The sequence below is a fragment of the Heliconius melpomene genome, chromosome 1 (genome assembly GCF_056956725.1).
Source record: "Heliconius melpomene rosina isolate 202511_hmr_F chromosome 1, ASM5695672v1, whole genome shotgun sequence".
NCBI classification, from domain to species: domain Eukaryota; kingdom Metazoa; phylum Arthropoda; class Insecta; order Lepidoptera; family Nymphalidae; genus Heliconius; species Heliconius melpomene.
Window position 1 is genome coordinate 16,647,579 of NC_140389.1, and position 19,979 is coordinate 16,667,557.

At 32.8% G+C, this 19,979-nt stretch overlaps 1 protein-coding gene across 1 annotated transcript; it reads left to right on the forward strand.

Moving 5' to 3' along the window:
• The first annotated feature begins 966 nt into the window (after window positions 1–966).
• LOC146541794 (sodium/potassium-transporting ATPase subunit beta-1-like) lies at window positions 967–18,346 on the forward strand. The gene is made up of 7 exons (XM_085192768.1): window positions 967–1,221; window positions 13,128–13,256; window positions 14,416–14,517; window positions 14,758–14,858; window positions 15,067–15,162; window positions 15,550–15,703; window positions 16,012–18,346. Exons 1-7 carry the CDS (start codon window positions 1,083–1,085, stop codon window positions 16,149–16,151), a joined length of 861 nt encoding a protein of 286 aa, XP_085048894.1. The 5' UTR covers window positions 967–1,082; the 3' UTR covers window positions 16,152–18,346.
• The last annotated feature ends 1,633 nt before the right edge of the window (window positions 18,347–19,979 follow it).

The window sequence follows — 19,979 nt, forward strand, 5'->3', positions numbered from 1 at the left end:
AAAATGCTTTCTAAACTTTTCTATGAAGGGTCTTTGTACTATGAGTGTGTGAACGAGTAAAGTAGGATTAAAAATCAAATAAGGATCCATCACATCTACAGGGCTATGAAACATTAGTATCTATTGAGTATGAGAGACGGTTATTGAAGTTATATGAAAAATAATAGTGAAATTACAATAATAATCATTTCAGTGTTAAAATAAATAATGTGTGGTGAATAAAAAGTTTTTTTTAGATAAATGCCTCACGTAAAAAAACTATGAAAAAAACGGTAGTCTATTTTAAAAAAAAAATGTTACGTTATAAAATATTATCTAGAAATGCATTTTTTCATAAAAAAAGACGTAACGAATAAATCGATAGTATACATTAGAAAAATAGCCAAGTGCGAGCTGGACTCGCCCGTTGAGAGTCCCCTACCAATTTCAGGATTATAGTTCAATTGCAAGTACAACTTATAAAAGTTGACAAACTTAAGTTTGTGGGCATAGGCTCTTATTTTGTATAAAATGAACTATAAATATATTAGTTTGATCTGATTGAATCATTTTTCTCTTTAAACTAATTTTCCTTTTTCCTTTTTTTCCGTAGGTATTGTGAGTTCTCACTTCTTGCCAAATTTCATTACGATCAGTCAGACAGTCCATGTCTTCAGGAAGTAACCTAACCTTGTTTTGATTACGTGGAGAATTTTATACGAAATGCATTAAAAACAATGCATCGTATTGGTTGTATCTTTGATTGCAATGATTAGAATCTTAATTTTTTCCGTACTCCTAGAAACGGTAGATGTTCTAACGCTACATTTTCAATATTAATTTATAGCCTTAATATCTAAATGAAATTTACTTAAAAATTAAATTTAATAACAACACAAGTTATTTATAAAACAATATCCATAAATACATTTGCTTGGACAAAAAGTCGTTTCGATTCTAGCGATAGCAAGCATATGTCATTTGACGCTTTGCACGTGTATGCGCGGGCGCAGTCGCCGTCGAACTTCCATAGACGACGGTTCTTTTGTCGTATGTTTCTATAAGAATAAAATAAATACTTATATAAAATATTAATATATTAAATGGCAAGTAAATCGAATGGGGTTGAAGTGGAATGGGCGAGGGCTCCACCGCCAAATGTGCCTTTTAGTGAGCGATTCCTAAAAGCTATATACGATCCAGATGAAAAAACCCTTTTGGGTAGAACGCCTAAGCGATGGGGTGAGTTTTGTACTTGTAATTACGTAAAGTTTCACGAAATATATTTTTTTTCAAAGACGTAGTTCGTACCTATATTTAAAAAAAAAATATTATTTGTTATCGAAAAAATATATGTACCTTTAATGTCCAAAAGCTATAGTTTTGTGTGCGAATTATAGAATGTAAAGAAGAAAATAGGATAATTTTATATTACATATTTTCGTGTACAAAAGGATAGATTAATAAAACACAGTAAGTTTTCCATATATATATATATATATATATATATATATATATATATATATATATATATATATATTTCAATTAACAATTAGCATATAGCAACGTTAATAATAAAAAATGTTAGTGTTATCACGCCGCCATAATTTAGCATTACTACTGTACTACCGTGTACTGTTTATCGTCCTATAAATACTTTATAATCAATTTAAATGCCATCGGCCATAGATTTCTATTTGCGAAGACTTTGGCAGACGTACGGTAGCGGTCGTCCAAAATATGATTAACACAGTGAAATCAGGTGTGTTGACATCCTGGATATTGTAGAAAGGTATATTCTATAAATATATTTATAGGTTTTCCTCGGTCTGGAGAGGAGGTAAAGTGCGGCGTTGAGTTGCGCCACTCAGTCTGGAGAAATCGGCGGAAAGTGATGAACGGAAACGTCTTAATGGGAATACACTCCGTCTTAACATTAGGCTCCCGGGTTCCCTCTGCCTACCTCTAGGATATCCGGATACAGCGTGAAGCTAAAAAAATATATTTTAATTGGAACGGTGGATGTTATTATTATCAATTTAAATAATATTTGAGGCGTTGCGTTGAGTGAATTTATTTCTTTAAATTAATAATTCTGACCCTAAAGTATCCGTTTATATGTATGTACCTATATGTACGAAAATAACAATACTAAAATAAAATAAAAATACAACTTAAATGATCAAAAAAATAAGTATTCGATAAAAAAATCTAAGAGTTTTCCCATACATTACACAAAAGAAAAACAACATTTACTAATTAAATTGAAACATACTAACAGCCCTGTAGCCCTGACCTAGCACGCATACAGAGGTATACAGATACGATTCCCGATAGAGCCTTGGGAGCAATCATAGCAATGGAACCAAATTAATACGATGTTTACAATTTCAATATAATCGTACTCATATTTATTGCGCTTATTGATTGCGGACAGCGGAACTATTCATGCGTGTAATGTGTGCGAAACTAGGTTTTTCTTCCAGTTTTACTCGCGTAGTAGGGAGTGACGGTATGTCTTACTCTTAACACTAGATTCCATTTGTCTACCCTGCTGTGTGCGAGATTTTGTAGGTAGTAACTAAATATATAAAAACTTTTATTATTTTTTTCGATTATGTATTTTAGTTTTTTTATATGTTTAATCTATAAATTTTATTCTAATCCGGTTAGCCATTTGAGCTGTATTTAATCGTTAGTCAACTTTTTTTTAGAAAAGATCGGTATATATAAGAGATTTTTTGGGGTCAATTGTTTGCTTATAAAATTCTGGTGTTCTCCAGGTCTGGTGGTAGATAGAGATATATTTCGACAGTAGGATTGGAGAACAATGTATTATGTCATTGAGAGGATTTTTATCTAACGATGTATCCCACATATTTAGTAGTAGTGTAGGCAGAGGGAACCCCGTTAAAAGACTCCGTTCCCCACGCACCGCCTGAATTTCGGAATTTCGGCAGAACTCAACAGCGCGTCTCACCGAAAATCCGGGACCGAAACCTTGACGAAACAAAAATAATTACATAATGATAATTCCCCGAGTGGGAATCGAACCACCACGATTAGGTACAGGCAGACCCGCAGCTGTTGCACCACGGCGGGAGCTCTCTGCTAAGTACTAAGCCCACAAAATGAAAGTGTATTATAAAAACAAATCCGTTTGACATTTACTTATATCTTTTAGCATTAATTTAGTGGTTGAGAATGCTCTTCGCACATTTCACGTTGAAATACTTACGATGTATTTCCTAAAATAAGTATCATAAAAGTTGACATTAATTTCAATAAAAAATTGAACATACGTGCACCAATCTTGATATTGAGACACTCACTCCCTAGCGGAAAGGCTAGAGAGAATAGACGATCCAGACACAACGGTTTCTTCATACTTTTTCACCCGTCCATTGTCATCAATACGTGCTTGGCCCCCGGTCGGGGGGTTCCTCGTGCTCATTATGTGTCCTCGGAGGTCAACTGCAGTCTCCTTTTGCCTCTTTTACCACTTACTCTTGCTTCATAAATCTTTTATACCTTTCTTTCGTCACTCATTCTCTATGATAAGTCTGTATGAAAATAGTTATATGTACTTATCTATTATAACCAATAAAATTCAAGTATACCAGTACAATAAGTTACCAGCCATTTAGAGTGCCGGATACAACGGAAATCGAATCCACACCTACCGCAATGCGGTCAAGGTTCCCCATCAATTGATACCTACGCAACTCCCAAATTCCTGATGAATTGGCTTTGCGCGTTTATAGTTCAATTTCACGTAATTGTACAGCGTTTGGACATTTTTGTAAACTAAATTGTGTCTACGATTTTCTTTCTTGTATTCCAGATATAAGAATAGAACAATAAAAAATTAGCAATAATCTAATAAAAAAAGAAGAGACAGACTGACGGACAATAAAGTCCTGATCCTGATCCTATAGAAAAAATATTGTAAAATTTTTTTTTAAAAAATATTTAAAAGTCCCTAAACGAGTATCTAAGTTATAAATTGTCATAAAACAAAAGCAAACAATTCTTAATATAATTTACATAAATAATTTGCATTTATGTAAATAGTAACTTCCAGCTCTGATTACCGATACTTATTCATTGAGTCTAGATGCAGTTTATTAAAATTTATATGATATTTATTGTTATTGATTGTAGTGTATAGAATATATATTTGTATTAAGTACTAATTAAAATTAAGAAAGGAAAAATAACGGAAAAGCTTGCGATAAGAGAGGTCTCGGTTGACCTTCGAAAACACGATATCAATCACACTGGAGGAAAACCAGATAAAAAGCACGATTACCCTGGAAGAGTATGTAAGAAGATGAGGCGTAAGAGATATGCAGTGACCGAAGCGTTTTGCACTCATTTCTCTTCGGCTACTCTCCTAGAAATACATGATGAAGAAAAAAAAAAGTAATTATAAAGTGCTACTCATTTTAAGCTTTAATGGAACGTGCGTATTTGGTGCAACAACGACGTAATTGTACTTTTTTATCTTCACATGTGATCTTTAAGGGAAGCTGTGGGTATCGAAAGACTTACGTGATGATGATGTGTGCAGAAAGTCTATTTACAAAATACTCGTACAAATAAATTATTTTTGCACTAAATAAGCAAAGTTATATATGTATAAATAACTCCGTTTGCTTCTCTCTGTTGATTCTTGTTACACAATAAAAAAGAAAATATAAAATAGCATAAACTTATTACTTAAGCAATTATTAATAATTAACTTATTACATAAATGAAGCAATAACAAAATCAAATAACCCTAATATAGGTACACCTAATATACAATGTTTTATATATAATATATATTTCTCCATTCTATTATTAAAAACCATTTCCGTTTTAGTCACGTTCGATTTGGAAGGACTGCAGTCTGCAAGTGCAGGGACAGATGTTCCAATGCGTCACGCGATGACGTCAAAACTGATTGAGATATTTATTGGACTTGACCGTATATAGAAATCAATAGTTGTTATAAAAGTAATAATATAGACGTAGGTACTTACTATTTATGTATATATATCTAATATTTTCGTGGAAAGTAGAGAGGCACATTGTATAGGGACAAATTAATTTCTTTTTTCTTCTAACGGGATTTAATCTTCCTTTAAACTTAGACACCTAGATCTATTTAATAAATACTTGCATAAAATTTCATTTTATATTATTAATAGTCTAAAATTATATCAACCAGTCAAATACCACAAGTATTGGTAACAGGATTTAGGTTCGATCCCATATATCTATCATAGTCGCTTCGCCCCCCATAGTCAAATAGATATTACCTAGTAAGAACTATGTAAGATATTAAGTTTTACGTATAAGACTATTCAACGCAGAGAGATTGTCATTTCGAACCAGTGGTTCCTGAGATAATAGCAATCAACCAAACAAATGCTTCACCGTTTAATAAGAAGAAAATATTTACGTGTACTTATCTTATAACAGGTCCGTGTACTTATCAATTCTCATGCGTTTACTAGTCAAGTCAATACTGACGTGTTGATGGTATGCATTAGTGATTATACATACAGGTGAACAAGCAGGTCCATTTCACGGAAAACATGCATTTTAATACGGTTCCAACGGAATATAAATTATAATACTTACCGGTACATTTGATATTGTACATTATAACTTTATTAATTAAAGAGGCAGTCGTGGTGCAGTGGACAGTGTATGACTGTAAACCCGATGACTGAAGGTTTGATTCTTACTCGGAGAAATGATTATATGTTTTTTCATCTTTTCGCTTTGGTGGAATAAATAAAAATGCAATGTCTCGAAAGTTTCTCAAGAATTGTGAGCGGCGGAGTGTTTTAACTTTTAACACTAAGCTTCCTTAGTAAATTTAAGCATTTATTTATGATAGCTGCTTTTCAAATATTTTTTTAACCTAAGCTCACCCGCATTGGTATGCGAGGAAATGTAATTAAATATAACATTAAACCTTTTCCGGATGAGAATCGAACCCACTGTCAACGTTAGACGTTAACAAACAACGATATATTACAACATTCATATAATTTATTTCTTCTGTTAATAGATTAACATATAATGTACATTTTGTTGACCTTATGCATTTATTCCATACACCTGTTATGTTTAATACAATATGAGGTTATTGTGATGCAGTTGAGATGCCCTTGACTGATGGCAATGATTGTGAGTTCCAATCCTATTCAGATATATTATATGAGACTTTGCAGTTACTAAGTGACTGACGGACGACGTAAGGACTGCGGCGTAGAACGCTGAATCATAAATAGGTTCCTTAAGAAGTGTAGGGGAATACTAAGACAGGCTTTCTCGGAATTTAGATTCTGCCAGCCAGAATGCAAGTTTCCCTAAAATTTAGAAATCGGGAACAGCACAAATTTTTAATACGGGTTGTAGCAAGAGAATTACACGCCGTATGATATGGACCGTTTATTTTGAAAGTGATGTAAGTCCATTTTTGAGAAAAATGAGCTATCACGTAATTCATGCTTAATTTAATGTAATTTTTTTATATATAACTAGTCCGTGTTTAATTTCTCAAAAAAAACCCATGTTTTGAACAACTTAAAATCGGTCGGTAAATGAAATTGCATAATCATCGACATACTAACCTTTAATTTTCTCGAAACAAAAGAAAATGGACTTACACCACTCTCAAAATAAACGGTCCATATAATAGCTTGTAAACAATAGTTCTTCATTTATACACATTATCACGCTGGTCATGTTAAACATTAAAGAAAATAATATAGAAATAGTCGCCACTAAGTACACATTGTCTTGAACTTGGCGGGCAATGAGGTCGACGTGACGTTTGAAAAATAAAGAAATCTGAAAAAAGGAAGTCATAATTCTGTATCTTCTCTATTTTTACGTAGAGTCAGCCATGAGCTTAACCATAAGTTTATAAATATGCAAATAATCTTACAGCAGTTACAGCTTTGATGAAGGTTATTAGATTTGACTAGTCTTAAATGTTACTAGATTAACTTCCATATTTATTGTTCTACTTTTATAATTCTTTTTTTAAGACTAGGTTCAGTCCGCCTACCCTGCTTTCCAGAAACAACGTGAATTATGTTATGAAAATAATTCATTCCCTCGAATGGTAATCGAACCCACAACCGTCGTGTTTACAGTCAGAGGTTTGCGACGCGTAGTCACATAAAAACTGATCATATGCTTAGACTATGAAAACATAATTCAATACAAATAAATTTCAGTTTTTTTATATAAAGTAAATATTAGTTTTTGCCTATTATTAACTATAAAGCTTCAGCTGTGAATACAGTACGTACAATAAATGGACGTCTAAGGGTTTCATCACACATATGGCATATTGTAAGTAATAATAATAAGTATCGCAATGTTCTAAAACATGGTCATTAATACCGTTCACTACTTGTTACAAATTGATGAAAAATATTTTCGTTAAAGTTTTTTTTTCAGCATCACGCTGTATATCACGGAGTAAGAAAGAAAACAAGTATTTAGTGTTTTCAAGTTTTTTCCGTGTTTTTGGATTGTGTAAAAACTACTCTTGTGATCTAGTAGAATTTCAATGAGAAAAATGTTTCTTATTTTTATCTACACGTATAATATAATTATAATTTTTAACAAAAAAAACCGATTCTTCTATTTTAACCGGATCTCATAATCAGAACCTAAAAACCCTTGAAGTTCCTTTCCAACAAAAAGAAATGATCGCAATCTGTTGGTGGAATATTAAGGTAATATAAAATGGAGGAATCCATTTGTCGCACAAATACTTAATGAAAATTTACTTAATCCAAATTTAATACTTATATGATTTTCTCATGGATACTATAGTCAGAAATGGACAAAATTAAAATGGGACAACACGGGAAACAGTAGCTTTCAAATAAACAACGAATCATCAAAATCTGTTAACGTCGGCAAAATAAATACAGTCGAGATAATAATCTCCTCCTTTTACAGAAGCCGGTTAAAAAGGTAACCAAGTATTATAATAAAATATGTATGTATATGTGGTCATTTAGATCTCTCCGCCTTCCCTCCTACTAGCAGGAGAAGTGCCAGAAAGGATATACCTCTAACAGCAAACTACGTGACCACAGGACTCAGTAACACTTCGGCCTAGAAACCCTGGACCTAATGAACAGTTTATGATCATAAATCATGATCAGTCATATCCCCCTCTCCTGGCCGACCTTGCTTTGCCGTGACCTTATTTGTTACTTAAAGGTCCAAATATTTCAAGTATAGGTATGTAACCTAACGTGTCGGTTTTTTTTCCTTTATTTATAAAAAAATAACAGTGTTACATTTTCGACATTCAAAGAGGAAAGGAAAAAAAGTTGGAAGGGACTAGTTTAATTTATTTAGAAAGCCTATGAGGCGCAGCAGCCCAGCGTCTCACTGTAAACTCAAAGGTTGTGGATTATAATTACCAGTTCAGTATCTCGAAAATTGAGCGGAAAGTGAGAAACGTAGTGTCTTTTTATGGCCTCACTACCCATCCTGCTATAAGCGAGATACACCGTGCAGCTAAAAAACATAGTTAAGTGGTTGATAGGTAGACCTTCGTTAATTATGACAAAATATTGAAATGTTATTTCTACTTATCAAGAAATGATTTACGAATTAACGTAAATCCTTTTGTTCTGTACGATCGTAATGATATATGACTAAAACAATAAAATTTTATAGGTATCTTACCTTCCTCTAGAAAACGATAGAATATTTCAAGTCTATACTTAAACCCAAAAACATCAATTATTCATCCTTCCTTTAAGATGTAAATTGAGAGACGTCAAAGATTGAATTGTAGGGTATGTACCTACCTACGCTCTGTTTTCTACATCACTCACTCATTAAGACTGATTGCCGTAACTGAACGCCGAATCTTGACTGTAAATTACTCATCGGCATTATAAATACAAAAAAATCTACAAACGGAATTTGTACTCACTACCCACAGCCTTACGTTTTAATCCAAAGTGTATAAATTTATTTTGGAAACAATTATAACGCTACTAAATTTTTTAATCTTAGTTCATTAACCAGGCGATTACAAATGTTATGTGACAAAAGAGTGACCTTAGCAATAATATTCTTTAATTATTATTAAAATAATAATATAAACAATCCAATTATTACGTAAAATAATTGGATTGTTATTTTAGCGTTTTATGTTTGTTTGATTGTTTTTTTTTATTATTTTGCTTCACTTGTATTACTTGCATATAGGAATGCTAGCCAGAGATCTCTCTGTGTGCAGACACTGAACTCTCCATCACCATTGAGTTCACTATTTTTGTTTAGTTTCACGCTGTATCACGCACATAACATCGTAGATCGATTCCCTCTGGGAATCTGGAAATCTAGTGTTATGCTACTTCTGTCTACTTAATTTTTAATTCTGCGTTGTTACCTAAACGGGGAAATTAAAATATTATATATTTCATTCCCCATGAGCGGGAATTGGACCCACAATAGTCGTGTTTACAGCCACGCTTGTGCCCCTGTGTCACAACGGCCTCAAAACGTTAAATGAAAATATTATTTACGTACTTCGAAGGTCTTCTAAGAATTATGTATAAGTATTTGTAAAACGAATATCATTTTACAGTTAAATCATAAAATAAACATTAAATTTTATTATGCTATTGATTTTATATTCTATTATAATATTCTTTAACAAAGCATAGAATTTTTTATCCTTATTAGTGCCGCAGTACTAAGGTACTTGTCTGACTAAATTCTTTTTTTATATTAACTTTGTATTCCGTAATAGCAGGATCGGCAGGCAGAGCGTACCTAGTGTTAATAATACACCGCCCAATTTTTCGTGACAAAATTTTCCTCAATTTTCGTGTTGACTGTTGAGCGGTGAATCTCTACGCTACGCTTCCTCTTGTGACTAGAATGAGGAAAAACTATTTTTTTTAATATATTTTTTTGTGAAAATACGTTTATAATATACTTATATATACCAGCAAGAGAGTATCTAAGATACTAGAGGAAGGTCACGTGAAAAGCATCAGGATCCCCGGAGGGCATGTATGAAGAGGTTGATGACAGTAGACGAGGCGAAAGAGGTATGTAGAGACCGTAGGGTTTGGCGTTGCGTTCTCTCTGACTTCTCTGTTAGGGATAAAGCGTGAAGCTATGTATGTGTGTCAAGTCCACGAGACGTAATCTGATCTTTATATTTGTGTGAGTGTATAGTAACAACGTCTTAAATGATTAAATCACGGCGCATCTTTACTTAACGTAACTATACATCTTGTACTGGTAGCAATGTCACACGCTTAAATATTGATAATATTTTTTTTATTCGATTTACAAAAAGCGAGGGAAAGAAAATGTAGGCTCGATCTCTGTACAAGAATAGAAATAAGTAAGTGCCATTAAAATATATATTTCTATTATTTTAAAAACCGTCATCTCTTTATTTAAACTTCAGTTAATTTTAACCAAGGGCGTCTGCTAACGTTTTGTATACATTATACACGTGTACAACTGCACAGTACAAAAGGCATTCAGATCAAAGATGGGGTTTTAGAACCCATTGAAATATTTGTATAACATTCCCATGAGCCCCCGTGCTTTTGTGACCAAGGTCGAAACCAGTTCGCTTTATTCTGTTAACTACAACAAATAATAAATTCAAGGTTTGAAATGAATAATAAATATAAAGGTAGGTACATTTTACAGCAGAACAGCTTAAATGTTAAAATTAAATAAAACTGTATAAATATTTTACATATTAATATAAAATTTAATAATAATTTGATCATTGTTAAATTAAAATTAAATAATCAGTTTATTCCTATTGAACGTCACGACATCTAAAATTATTAGTCGTCGAAAAAAAATGATAGCTTCGAATTTGGCCCTAAATATAATAGTTTTCTTTAATAATAACATATCAAGCTAAAAAATTGAAAAATATATATTTTAATATACATTGTATGGTAATTAGGAAATACTACAAAGAAGTGTTTTTATTACATAGGTAGGCCTTCAAAAATAATTGACTGTTAAGACAATTCTTAGACGCAAAGAACGAAGTGTGTCACAGCACCGTCCACAACTAAAATTGAAAATATAAAATTTAGGTTAAAGAAAATTTATAATAAAAATACCCACACTCTAATAATATAAGAAAATTGTTAAATTTTCATATAAATTGTTGTCAGGTCGACGTTCACGCCATATACACTAAGGACGGGCGGTCTATTTGCGTCTTTACGCTCTGACGTCACAGAACTCTATAAATCGCTTTCGTAATAAACTGTATGTCTGTTTGTTACGGATTACCGCATCGCCCTATTTTTATTTTTTGTAAACATAAAAAAGGAAAACACCGTTATAGTTCAGTAGACAAGTTCTTTGCAGAATTCGATGGCTAGAGTGGATTTATTTCTTGTACAAGGATATAATAAATTGATACATTATATTATTTGAAATTGCTTTCGTTGCCACTGATTGCTGACGGTAGTCCTACAGGACTGACACTGATAGTGAACTAATATCGTATAGCGTATGTATATTACATTATGTTATATTTATTTATTTTATCTATTTTATCTGTTAATTACTTTAAAGCGTGGCGTTAAGTTCCGTTACCCAACATGCAATCTCCCGAAAATTGGGCGGTGCGTGGCCAACGGAGTTTCTTAACTCTTAAAACACTAGTTCACCCCTACCCTATCATATGAGGGATTCAGTGTGAAGTTAGCATAGCATAGCTTCTAGCATTACCTTAACAGCTGTCTGATCAACTTAGTCCACGCGCTGTCAACTTCGGAGTCGGTTAACCGCACATTGTATCACTTGTCCAAACGATTATTACAATAATAAATAACACGTATCCATAACACAGGTCATATTTTAGTAATATTCATTCTTTTAATATTGTTTTTTTTTAAGATGTTTTCCTTGGATACTTATGGTAAAGCTCCCTTTATCCTTCCTATACTTTTTACCCTTTGTACAAAGTATACTACATAATATATGTTTTAAGAGGTTTTAAGGGATTTATAATTAAAATATTTATGTTAATAATTTATGTACGCGTACAAATAATTTTGATTCTTAATAAATATCAAAAATTGTTACTTACAATTTAAGCGCGAGGTTTTCGTGGCACAGTGTTACAAGCGTGCGACTGTAAACGCGGAGGTTGTGGGTTCGATTACCACTCAGGAGAATGAAATATTTAATATTTTCATTTCCTTGCTATAATGACGAGGAAAAGCTCGGCGTTGAATTCCGCCACTCAACACGCAATGCCTCGGTTTCCCATGAAGTGGGCCACAGAAGTGTCTTAATGGGAAACGGACTGTTTTAACATTAGATTTCTAGGTTCCCTCTGCCTACCCTACTACATGTGGGATACAGTGTGAAGCTAAAAAAAATATAATGTTACTAATAATACTTGTTGACTATGTTCAAGTTCATTGTTAAAAGCATCCGTTTGCTTTCAAGCGGATTCGTAATCATAAATATCTAAATATTTGGTTAACAATTTAGTTAACTATAAATAAATTTAGTTTCCTCACCTTAAGAAAACACGTTCAATGATGTATACCATTAGTTCACTAAAGTAGTAATAATATGTAAACAATAATATCCGTATGAACATTACAACTGCTTACTTACACAACAAAATAATTTGCTATTGTAAAATAAATAGAAGTAATTTACTTAGAAAAACACCCGGCTCCAAAAGGCCTCTACGTGTTGGATCTGTGTCTTCAAGCAAACCTTCTAAAGGACCGGGTTCATTTGAACCCGAGATACTCAGGAAAAGGGAAACATAAAAATAAAGAAAACCCGACTGCATGAAAGCTTTTTTTAGCAGGGTTAGCGTAGTGTTAAGACACACCGTTCCCAATAGGACATTTCCGTTCCCCACTTTCCCCCGAATTGCGTGTTAACTAGCGGAACTAAACTACAACGCCGCGTGTTGCCTTGTTAACAGAGCGAGGAAATGAAAATATGAAATATCTATTTTGTTTCCTCGGGTGAGAATCGAACCCACAACCTATTACGTTTACATTCGCACGCTTGTGCTTCAAAATGTTTTTCTTTATAGTACTACAATTTTTACATGCATATTTTCTATATAATTTCAGGTATAGTAATAACGTTTTACCTAATCTTTTACGCGTTGCTGGCGATACTGTTCGCGGTGTGCATGGCGGGTCTCTATTCTGTGCTGGAAGACAACAAGCCTCTGTATACGATGGAGAAGTCTTTAATTGGTAATATTTAGAAAATTGTATTTTTATATCAAGATCAATTATTAGTATTGGGATGATATTTACGGTTCCGTACCTAAAGGTTAAAACGGTACCTGCTGCCACTATAAGAAGAAATATTAGAAAACATGATTAAATAAATATTTAAAGGACTCCCATACAACAGACATACGAGCTTGATCGTGTATCCCGCACTTAGCAGACAGGCAGAGAAAACTTGCAAACCTATTATTAAGACACTTGTTCCCATTATGACACTGGCATGTCATGACATAGTCACTTGTGACTATATTATCTTGTCGTTTACATTATCATTATCATCCATATAAAAAATACAACTGCAAAGTTAACGAGGTCGTAATAACCATACAAGTATTAAGTTAATTATGACATAAATACATAAAAAATGTGTAAATTATATAAAAAATAATTGTGTAACACGTGTGTGTGTACGTCCGTCACGCGCTAATGGGAAGTGGGCAATTACAAACGGTAATTCTAATTGTCGTTCTCACCGTGCACGCTGCACTCGTACTATGTAGTGACTAGTGACGGGGACTTAACGAGGATAATCATTATTATGTTACCCGTTAATTTTAGTATTGAAATTACTGAAAGCTTTAACTCTTTTTAGTTTGTTAAAGTTTTTTTTGCCTGGTGTTGCATCTCGCCCATAAGGGATGCAGAGGAAACCTGGGAACTAAGTATTCAGACTAGTATCATTCCCATTAATATATTATTTTGAGAAAAAAAAAATAATTATATTAAATATTTCATACTTTCTAGGAATCGAACCCACAACCTGTCGCGTTTACAGTCGCACACGTTGTGCCCCTGAGCCACGATTGGCCTCAATGAATATTATTTCTTCTTCATTCATTAATAATATTTACTTAATTGAGTTAAGCTCAATGAAAAAAAAGAGTTTGACGTATATGTTCAGTTCTTCACGTTATGTATGCCCACGCACCGCACAGTTTTCACGAGATTGCGAAGCTTAACGCCATGTCAAAGCTTAATGTCTTGTTACTAGGGAGAAGAATTGAAAATAAATAATTTCCTCAAGTGAGAAGCGACTCCACAACCGTTGCATAGTAAGAAGCTGTCCCATTGCACCATGATGGACTCGCATTATTATGTTATTTTTATTTGGTATTTTCAGGTGCTAACCCTGGCGTGGCGTGTCGGCCGCAGTACAGTAGCATACAATACGACGTCGACAACTCTACTCATTACATCGAGGAACTACGAGAATTTATTAAGGGTGCGTATACTTCACCCTAAAATCCGCATAATCAGGGGCTATTCAGAGGTAACTTAGTGTTAAGACATTCGGTTCGCCACTCTTCGCCGAATTTAGAGGCATTGCGTATTGAGTGGCGGAACTCAACGCCGCGCGATCCATAATATTCATATTTAGTTAATAATATGTAAATAATAATCAAAGTCATTTCCTATCTGTATTTAAACTACAAGTCCTTAATTATAAAACTGACATTCACAGATTATAAAAACGAATCATGGTACGCATCAAAGACAGAGTGCACGGAAGAAGACGACTTCGGATATCCCCGCACTCCGTGCTTCTTCATCAAATTGAATAAGGTATTTTTTATGTTTTATTTTACGCTAATGATAGATATCTTTTGGAGTTTTGATAGACAGGACAGGGATTTGTCAAGAGGGTGCCCTCTTGATGGACCATAATTTACCTACCATGGCAGGGAAATTCCTTCCCCTGTAGCGAAATCATGTGAATGCAATGTAAATTGCAAATTCTATATAAATATTAATATTGTTATAAATTTAATAGATCTATGGGTGGAAACCGGACTTCTATATAAAGCCAGAAATGGAAGATATGCAAAGTAACTTGGTGGACTTCATTTCAAGCCGCCCGCAAGTTGAAGTAAGTCATTTAATTTGATAACTCTTGAGTTAGATCAAGATGCCGCCATCGAGCCATAGTATAAGTTTCACTTTACGCCGCACAGCCCAATTTTCGGAACATTGCGTGTTGAGTGGCGAAACATAACGTCGCGTTTTGTCTTTATATCAGAGGAAGTAAATGAGAAAAAATTGTTCCCCTTGACTTTTGTTCTTGTCCTTGCTATCGTCGTATATCGTAATAGATATGCTGGGAATTGTCAGACGACGACAAAGCGAGGCGTAGAGAACGTAGAGCAAAGTGGAGAAAAAGAAGACGCTCTGTATTCATGGACGTAGAAATGTCGGGGCGGGGTCTTTTATATTAGATTCTTTCTGTCCTCTTAAGCAAACTATTTTTTCCTTTCAGCGTCAACAAGTATGGATATCGTGTTGGGAGGAACATGCAAATAACACGAAGATAGAATATCCGTGGGGCATGGGGCTGCCGGGGCGGTTCTATCCGTATATGAACAGCGTGGGTTATATAAGTCCCATATTGGCTGTGAAACTTACTCCAATACGTAAGTATTATATTTTTTCTTTTATCATTTTTATGGGTAACTCAGACGTTAAAACTATTTTTTGGAAGAGCTTTATGGTTAAAAGCATGGGAACATTAGTAATGGTAAAAATTATGAATAGTAGATAATTTCTATAATAATACCTCCAGAATTCGGCGGAAAGTGGGGAACAGAGTGTCTTAACACTTCTCTCTGCCTACTCTGCTGTGTGCGGGATACAGCGTGAAGCTGATGTTCTAATATTTAAAAATATAAGTAGCCTAATAGTTAAAAAATAAAATTTTATCTTTTATCTATATTTCTTTCAGCCAACACTCAAACAATAATAAGATGCAGGGCGTGGGCCAAGAACATTATTTACAACAAGAGCCTGAAAGAACCGACCGGATACACCCGGATAATACTACAAGTGGATGATAACTACTCAAACGCTACGAGCTCTATGTAAAATACTTAAAATACCGTAAACGTGTCTTTTTGTAGAAATGGAAAATATTTTGTAAATTCTCATAAATTTAAACGTAGTTTAGCAATATTGCTAATAACAAAAGTTTGAGGCTATTGAGGCCATCGTGGTGTCTGGCTGTAAACATGACTGTTGTTGGTTCGATTCCCACTGGAGGGAATGAGTTATATTCATTTTATCGCTCTGGAGAGGGAAAAATTTAATATTTTATTTCCTTTGCCACCAAACTAATAATAATAATAAACAATTTCTATGTAGTTGAAAAAGTAAATTTTGCTTGGGCGACACTTAAAGGATGGGGGTTCCTTTCTACTCTCTTCGACCACTTTTTTTGGAGATTTTTAATATGTGTAAATTTTTTACTTAAACGGTGCCATTAGTAAATGAACATGATTTTTTAAAATCTATTTAGTCGATATTTAATTAGTGAAATTATAGAAAAGTACAAATTAATTTAGTACAAATTCTTTTTAACTAAATGAAAATTTTAACCTATTAAATTTAGTTTCGTATGTTAATTTTAGCAAAGTAATTATAATTTTAATTTAGTTTATTCAGGTATAATAAATTAAGAAAAATACATTTCTGTAAATACTTTTTAAAAATTCTTTACAGTATCAGTTTTGTCGTACTCTAGATATCTAAGCTACTTTGCTTGTGACCATTGAGGCACAGTGGGAAAGAATATGACAAAATAATAATTTTATTTGAAATCCTTTCATTTCGAAACGCGGTGTTGATTTCCTCCACATAACGCCACGCCACGCAGTATCTCGAATACGGGCGAGTAGTGGAGAGAACAAAGAGTATTGGATGATTATGCCCAATTGCTATTTAAATATAATACACTAATACAAAAACAATAAAATATTATTATTGTTCAAAATATTAAGATTTTTTACTATTTTACTTATGTATATCATTCCTTATTTATTTATTACCATCTAAGTACCTAGTTATTTTATAGGTAGATGGTATTTTACCTCATGATTAATTACCATACATCCTTATGCATACTAAAATGGAACAAAACGTGTCAGTCTCGCCCACCGAGGGTCGAAACCATCAAAAATTAAAGAAATATTTATTATAATAGGTTTTAATTTTTTATTTCAATCTACCATTTAATTATTTGACCTTCGATTCAAAGTTCCCTATATTTCGACGACATATTTAAATTGTATTACTTATATAGTTTAGAATAAATGCGTATGTACATATTACACTGCCCATCATTATTGTCATCTTTTGTCGTTGCACTCAAAGATATAAATTAATATTTAATTGGATTTATTTAAACCAATTTATCACGGTATTAAGTTGCGTTGAACATGAGAAAAGTGTGTCTTGACACTATTATCTCTTTTTTAATATAAATATTCTTTATATTGAGGGAAATTGAGACGTGGATGGCACTGGTGATGGAGGTTGTCGTCATGGTGGAGGTCATGGCCGCTTCATTTCTGTATTTTCTGGCCATCTTAAAATTTTACTCCATAATGCCTTTTGTCGTTGCTCCCGTTGCTCCCTGACTACCCTGCTCAAGCAGGATAAAATGTAAAACTATTCAACCAATTTAATATTTAAAACCTAATTTATATCTTTGAATGCTGTTGTAAGTTATAATTTAAAATGTAAGTTGCATAGGAAATATTTAAATTGCTTTTAATTTAGAATTATGTTTAATTTTAAACTAATTTACGTACCTAATTAGTTTTTAGAAGAACTGTTGGAAATTAATTTTAAAATTTTATTAACATTTATTAACTAAAGGGTTTATAAAAAAATTTAAAAATAGATCCAATAAGAGTTAGATAGTTTACTTCAGTGCCATTTATTTCCCCACATTTTATTTTTAAAGTTGTCTAATTTCTGAAAATATAATGGTTAATGAATATTTTTTTAATAAGTAAGAAAAGTAATCAGTTTAATTAAGATTTTGAGAGCGCTCTTAAACTAAGCAGTTAAATGGACATCTAATTTTATTTTATTTATCCACTTAACTATATAATATAAATATAATTTTTATTATATTAATAATTTAATTTCGCAACAGATTAAATAAGCAATAATTTTATCTGTAATTAGTATAAACTAATAAATATTAATATCAATTATGTACCACTTTATAAAATCAATCCATTACAATTCTCGAATAAATTTAATATAACAATGTATATTTTTTTATTTTCTTTAATGTCTATCTTTGCAGTAAGCTGGATGAACTACTACTACACATACCAAATTATATAGTTTTAGGATTGCCTTTTTTAAGTTTTTGTTTAAAGATGAGTTATAAATATTTATTTCGATTTCATGAGGTCTTTGGTCGAAAATGATGATGTTATAATGAAAATTCAATATAATTTGGTTCGGTTGTAAGTTCGATTCCCACTTTAAGAGAAGAATTTTGAGCTGCATTCAAATCGCAATGCCACTAAATTTGAGCGGTGCGTGGGTTAAGGAATATCTTAACACTAGATTCCCTCCGCCTTCTCTGCTGAATGTAAATTACAATCCGGTAAGTAACATGCCTTAAGTAAGTGAATTAGTTTCATACATTTTTAGACATGCAATTTTAAACTGATAAATAACGATTTATTTTTTAAATAAATCGTTACTCACACTGTAATACAAACAAACAAAACAAAATACTCTTTATTGTACCATAGAAAAGACACATATATATACATGTATTAACACATAGAACAGTACAATTGGCGGCCTTATCGCTAAGAGAGCGATCTCTTCCAGGCAACCTTTGGGTAGAGGAGAGAATACATTGTCTGAAAAGGGAAGGGGTGTACAGAGCTGATATCTAGTTTTACACACACACACATAAATACATAAATACATACATACATACATACATACACACATACATAAATACATACATACATACACACATACATAAATATATAAATAAATATATAATACTTTGTTTATAAAATAATCTTTTTTTTTTTAACAAGACCATGAAATAAATACAAAAAATACTATCGAAACCTAGGTACTTATAGCGTTAAATAATAATCTTTCAGCCTCTTTTTAAATGTTTGTATAGTCATAGCTTGTTTGACTGTAATGGGTAAGGAATTCCACAAGCGGACAGATTTGATAGTGAAGGAATTGGTATAGAAGGAAGAAGAATAACGAGGAAATTCAAGGGTTAGACGAGACTTAGAGCGGAGTGGTAAATTATGTGATTCACAGTAATATATTGGAAACTAAAGGAGATAAACTTTAAGAAAAATGTTAGGTACTTTTTTTCTACTTTACCGCTTCACTAAACTGTGAAGAAGCACAATTAAAAAGGGACTTAAATACAAGCAAATGAAAATTTTATTGGTCTGTAGACGCCTTAAATATGAAGCAGACTGATATTATCATAAACTTAGGAAAGTATGACTTTGTAATTAAGTAGATACCTATTAACTGAAAACGGAGTCTTATCTTACTTTTTAAACCTTACCAACTCAATTAGGTAAAGAAATACGAAATAAAACAGTGATTAAATTATGGAAAAATAGGTATTTGTCCCTGACTAGAGCTCCCCAGAACACTCCCCATGATAAATGCGGTAGAGAACGCACAGCAAAGAGCCAAAGTATCAACCAAGCTTTTCACAGACCCTTGTGTCCCCAATGATTCGAGCTGGTACGTTGTATTCGATCAAGTGGGTTAAACTGATGCTGGGGTACCAGCTCAGAGATTTGTTTAAACACTGTATATATTAGTAGCTTCTACATAATTAATAATAAAAATTAAAATAAACGCATCTATCAACTTCCACGAAGTTTACCGAGAAAG

Bases quoted from the DNA above. Each gene is read 5' to 3' on its own strand.
- LOC146541794 (XM_085192768.1), top strand. From the start codon at position 1,083: ATGGCAAGTAAATCGAATGGGGTTGAAGTGGAATGGGCGAGGGCTCCA. The intron at 14,518-14,757 runs GTGCGTATACTT...TGACATTCACAG, and splicing joins ACTACGAGAATTTATTAAGG to ATTATAAAAACGAATCATGG. The intron at 15,704-16,011 runs GTAAGTATTATA...TATTTCTTTCAG, and splicing joins TGTGAAACTTACTCCAATAC to CCAACACTCAAACAATAATA.